General features: G+C 41.6%; 1 protein-coding gene across 1 annotated transcript in view; it reads right to left on the reverse strand.

Annotated features, from left to right (window-relative positions):
- Positions 1 to 5778, reverse strand: part of LOC148006719 (TD and POZ domain-containing protein 1-like) — a 29602-nt gene extending 23824 nt beyond the window's left edge. The window contains exon 1 of the mRNA XM_087641177.1: positions 5699 to 5778. Within this exon, the coding sequence (XP_087497303.1) occupies positions 5699 to 5778 (80 nt within the window). The remainder of the gene's footprint in view (positions 1 to 5698) is intronic.
- Between the last annotated feature and the right edge of the window lie 222 nt (positions 5779 to 6000).

Raw genomic sequence — 6000 nt, forward strand, 5'->3', positions numbered from 1 at the left:
TGCAAACTGACAGCAGGACACCATTGCCAAGGACAACACACACACACACACACACACACACACACACACACACACACACACACATTTAATATGAAGAATTCTAGCTGGTTCTTTCATGGAGCGTTCCCCCTCTGCTCTAGTGGCTTTGGTGAAGGAAAGTAATTCTGTGGACTACCAAAAGAGAAACATAAACACCAAATCCTTTGTCCTATAACTTGTCCTGCCTAGAAAGTATGGTAGGGCAATAGTGGCTCAGAACCTCTAATAGTAGCCAACTAATAGTTGATTTGATATAAGCTCAGTTCATGAGTCAGGACCCATACTCGACACTGCTCAGGTAAATAAAAACCAGAAACCAGATAGCCCAGAAACCTAGGATTCAAACAAAGAAAACAGGTCTTTAAAAAAAGGTAAGACAAACCAAATGATATTCTGCTCTACTCATTAATAAGTAGCCATAAATGAGTCACCATCAGAGAAGCTTCCTCCTGCAGCAGGTGGGAATATATTCAGAGTCCTAAAACAATATATTATAACGAGAGAGAGAGAGAGAGAGAGAGAGAGAGAGAGAGAGAGAGAGAGAGGATATGAATCTCCATCAGATTTCAGGGAAGACTGCAGAAGAGGAGGCAAAATAAGTGTAGGAAGAGGGGATGGAGGATACTAGTAGAACAAGACCCTCTGAACCAACTAAGTAAGGTACATAAGACAGCCATGGTTTCTTTCTTTTTTTAAATATTTATTAACTTGAGTATCTCTTATTTATATTTCGATTGTTAATCCCCATCCCTGTTTCCTGGCCAACATCCCCCTAACCCTTCCCACTCCCCTTCTCTATGGGTGTTCCCTTCCCCATCCTTCCCCCATTACCACCCTCCCCCCAACAATTACATTCACTGGGGGTTCTGTCTTGGCAGGACCAAGGGCTTCCTCTTCCAATGGTGCTCTTACTATGCTATTCATTGCTACATATGCAGTTGGAGTTCAGGGTGAGTCTATGTATAGTCTTTGGGTAGTGGCTTAGTCCCTGGAAGCTCTGGTTGGTTGGCATGTTTGTTCATATGGGGTCTCAAGCCCCTTCAAGCTCTTCCAGTCCTTTCTAAGATTCATTCAATGAGGGACCCATTCTCAGTTCAGTGGTTTAATGATGGAATTCACCTATGTATTCTGTATTCTGGCTGTGTCTTTCAGGAGAGATCTACATCCAATTCCTGTCGACCTGCACTTCTTTGCTTCATCCATCTTATCTAGTTTGGTGGCTATATATGTATGGGCCACATGTGGGGCAGGCTCTGAGTGGGTGTTCCTTCTGCCTCTGTTCTAAACTTTGCCTCCGTATTCCCTCCCAAGGGTATTCTCGTTCCCTTTAAAGAAGGGAACACTTTAAAGAAGGAGTGAAGCATTCGCATTTTCGTCACCATTCTTGAGTTTCATGTGTTCTGTGCATCTAGGGTAATTGGAGCATTTGGGCTAATATCCACTTATCAATGAGTGCATACTATCTGTGTTTTTCTGTGATTGGGTTACCTCACTCAGGATGATATTTTCCAGTTCCATCCATTTGCCTATGAATTTCATAAAGTCATTGTTTTTGATAGCTGAGTAATATTTCACTGTGTAGATGTACCACATTTTCTGTATCCATTCCATGGTTTCTAAGTCCACTTTGAGAACTGTGACACAGTGAAGGAGAGGCAAAGATGGATTAGGGGTCATCATGGAGTGGAGGGTAATCAAGAGAGTACAATATTTCTGTGAGAAGGTGGCCTAACTGGTATTCTCATGGCATGGACTTCATGGCCTCTAGTCCAGCAAGGAAACTACCACAGAGTAAGAGGCTTGTACACAGCAACAAGGAGAAAAGAGGGGATGGGGATACTGTTTCGAAGTGGGGCAAGTGAGGTGACTTTTATTGACTGCCTCTACTTTATCAGGAGTTATGTTTGTCGAATTGAACATCTCCCTGTGATTTGACCTTGATAAGTGTTACCAATCAAGAAAACTATCACATAATTTTAAATTTTCCAAGGTGGTAATGCACAGTTTGCCAAAGTGTGACCTTGTGAGCCTCTGGGTTGTCTGTGTCTGTTATGTTTCACATTTAATTTCTGATTATGTGAATTTGTATATTCTCTCTGCACTTTTGTTAATTTGGATAAGGATGCATTAATCTTTTCTTAAAAAAACCCATTCTTAATTTCATTAATTCTTTGCATGGAAATGTTAAGGTTCTCATTTCCAGAATTTACTCAGTATGTATTTGCATATCAATTCTATTTACATTTTCGGGCCTTAATTTTTTTTCATTTCCTTCCACTATCTCCCCCCAGCCCCCAGATTTTGTTAATGGATTTCTTTCTTTCCTCACAGTTAGTATGTGGTATCATGGATTTTTCACGGATTTCTTCCTTCTCTCCCTATTTACCTCTGTTACCTTCACTCATATTGTTTTAAAGTCTTTTCTTTTTGTACTTCAGTCATACTGGAATTTTTGGGAACTGCTGTGTTAGGATTACTCTGGCTGTTATTGTTTTGTTTATGCTAATATCTTAGATATTGGGCTTGCAATGATTAAAGATTTATATTCTAATTTCTACATTTGTCTGGGACAAGTTGCACCTCTATTCCTTGTCTCCTGTTTCCACTACGAATTTTTGAAAAGTGTGATTGTGGTGTGTTGTCTTAGATACGGTTTTATTGCTATGAAGAGGCATCATGACCAAAGCAATTTTCATGAAGGCAAACATTTAGCTGGGGCCAGCTTGCCCTTTTGAAGGTTCAGTCCATTATCATCATGATAGGGAACATGCCGTCATTTAGGTAGGCTTGGTGTTGTAAGATCCAACAGCACTAAATCTTGACCAAAAGGTGACTCTAACTTAGAGCCTCATGGCCCAAGCTGCCCATTGCTGCTGCTTGCTGGGATTAGAACATGCTGCCTTGGATCTATTATTACATCTTTTACTGCCTAGGCTTGGCTGTCTTAGAACTTGTTCTGTAAACTGACCTTGGACACAGATCTACATGCCTCTGTCTCTTGAATGCTGGGATTAAAGCCCTGTACTACTTAGGTCTACATCTAATTGTCTCTTTACATTTTTACAATATCTTTCTAAATTCTGGATTGTAGTTCATTCTAGATGTAGTCAAGTTGACACCTGAGAACAGCCATCACTGCTGCCAGACAAGAACTTTTCTTTGGACCCAACAGTTTTGGCTACTGGTGGTTTCAGATTTCTTTGAACAGGGAGCTGACACTTAGGAATGCACATAAGTTAGAAGTCTAAAGAGGTTCACAGGAGGGAGGAGATTCCACCAGAATCTGCTTATTTTGTCTCCTTGGAATTGAGGTAGGTAGTAGAAAGACATTACCCCAGAAATTTTCCTGTAGAGTGGGAAATAGACTAGTAGTTGTAGAGCTACAAGAACTGAAAGGAACCGGACAATCTACAGGCACTTTCCGTGCTTCCCTGTAAGTTTGTTCAGTAAGTTATCAGTGAGTGCATGCTGAAGTTAGATGGTAGAATACAGCAAGGGATTAGGGGGAGGGAGCTTTAAAAGGAATTGTCTGTGGGACTCACAGGAGATGTAGGCAAGCAGGAAGGCTACAGCTGGTGTAATGATACAGGTGTATAGATGACATTAAGGGGTTGAAGTTGGCATAGAGGAGGGAGTGATGATTTTCTAAAATTTCCATCCTATTTCCCTGGCTGTTCTTTTGCTGTCTTTTTACTGAATGCATGCTTTGGTTTGAGGAAGAAATGATGGGCTGAGATGGGGAAAGGAAGATTGGGGCAAAAGTTCTTTGTGATCCATTGAGGTTGTCACTTTAGTAAGTAAAAGCACAACAGATTTCCTGCCAAAGAGCTTGGAATGAGAATGGAAAAATTGTAAGTGGGGGAGTAAAGGAGAGGTGTGAATCTGCCTTTAGCCTTCTATTACCAGGGGAAGAGTGGCACTTGTGTTAGCATGGGTGCATACTTGGCTTGGGGGCTGGGACAAGACAAAGAGTTGGGGAGGGGTGTTAGAAGGGGAAGATCTGTGGGATGCACAGGATATGGATAGAATGGGCAGTGAAGACTCTAACAGTGGTGTGCTACAGAGGTGGGGTTGAAATTGTGTGATTGGGTCTGTAGGAATTTAATAGGTGATCTGTGGGCAGCCGACCTGGTTTGCTGACAGGTATGGCCTAAGCCATGGTTCTCAGCTTGTGGGACCCCATCCTCTTTGGTGGTCTAATGACCCTTTCACGGGGGTTGAATATCATATATATTGTATATTAGCTATTTACAGTATGATTCATAACAGTAGCAACATTACAGTTATGAAGTAGCTACAGAGAACTTTAGTACTTCTGGTTCACCACAACATGAAGAACTTTATTAAGGTGTCACAGCATTAGGAAGTTTGAAAACCACTCACCTAAGTCATATGAATTTGCAATGAATCAATCCCTTCTAATGCTTTCAAAACTGATAAATATTTTTTTGCATGCCTTGACCCACAGACACTTCTCTCCCAGGAGGAGGAGACTCCTTTCACTTTGGCCTACTCTTCCCAGACTTCAAAGGAGCATGATGGTGGAGTTCCAATTTTCCAACATTAAATGCTAAGAAAAAATTGATAGGTTTTCTAATACTTGGACAACAGTAAGGGTCTACACAGACAAATGCAGTTGAGCTTGGCTGATAGGAATACACATGACTTCTCTGAACATAAACATCTCTGGACCCCACAAACTAATTTCACAAGTTTTATTTATATTATATTTTATGATGTTAAGGACTTCTCCAGAGATCTCTATATGGCCATGGACACTAGAAGATGGTCTCAGATCCTGTGGATCATCAGTTATAGACGGATAAAAACTCCTCTGTGTATGCTCGTGATTGTAGGTATCATGTTCTATGCAGGCACGGACTTTAACCAGAGTTTTCTGAGAGAGCAGTATTTGCTTTTTCAGCTGAGTTTCCACAAACTGAATCTTAAAAAAAGTCTTCATTGTCTTTTCCTTCTGATGAGTAACCATGTTTGATTTTCCTTTTCTCTGGGTCCTGGTTTCTGTTCTGCTTCGTTCAATGCAGACAGGTTTCTCTGATGAAAGTGAGTTGGGCTAGCTTCTGGCCAATAACTAAATTGAATCCCAGTTTCCAAGACATCAGACAAATAGCAAACAAGAACATCAACAGGGTAGATATCAGGTAGAATTTCCCACACTCTAATGCTGCCTTTTCCCACCTGCCATTTTAACCTATTATAGCTGTTTTAAGTCCAGAGCCACCATATTTTCTTCCCACAACGTCAGTGTAAATGCTCCAGCAATAGTTAGCATTATCTAACCAGGTGTAATTGTTAACAATACTGGTTTTTGATTGTAGAAGTCAGCTGTAGGTCATTGTTTATTAGGTCTTAAGACAATTTAAGGTGTTTGAGTGAATGCTCCAAGAAAATACTCTGTGCAGAAGCTAGGGAGTGGAGTGCTTCAGCCACTCAGTATGGATGACACTCCACCATGACTTCCAACCCGAAGTCTTAGAGACCTCAGGCACATGAACTGTAATGAAATTCAGGGCCTGAGTCTTCAGCTGCTCTGTACTTTGGAGGTCAGCCAGGATTGAGTGTGTATGCAGCATTCTCCAAAGGGAGGTTCCTGCACAGGGCATCCTCACACATGATCTTCAAATCCTCCAGACCATACCTGTCCGTAGCTGCCAGCATACCAGTGACCACGAAATGACTGTAGAAGTGTGGCAACTTTTCTGTGTAAATGAAGCCCATCATCTCTTTGAAGACTTGGGGATCCAGATCATCGCCTCAGCTCAGTTCTTTAGGCTCTCCTGCATTTCATGTTCAAATATGGCTCTGAAAACTAGAGAAAGAGCTGCTAGGATGGCCTTGCAAGCCCTGAATTCCTGGTCACATACCACCTGGCAGCAGTCTGTAAAGAGGGAATTCTCCCACAGCTCTCCTAGGTCATTGGCCAACATCTGCCTTGGATCC

The sequence above is a fragment of the Rattus norvegicus genome, chromosome 2 (genome assembly GCF_021556685.1).
Source record: "Rattus norvegicus strain SHRSP/BbbUtx chromosome 2, alternate assembly SHRSP_T2T, whole genome shotgun sequence".
Lineage (NCBI taxonomy): Eukaryota > Metazoa > Chordata > Mammalia > Rodentia > Muridae > Rattus > Rattus norvegicus.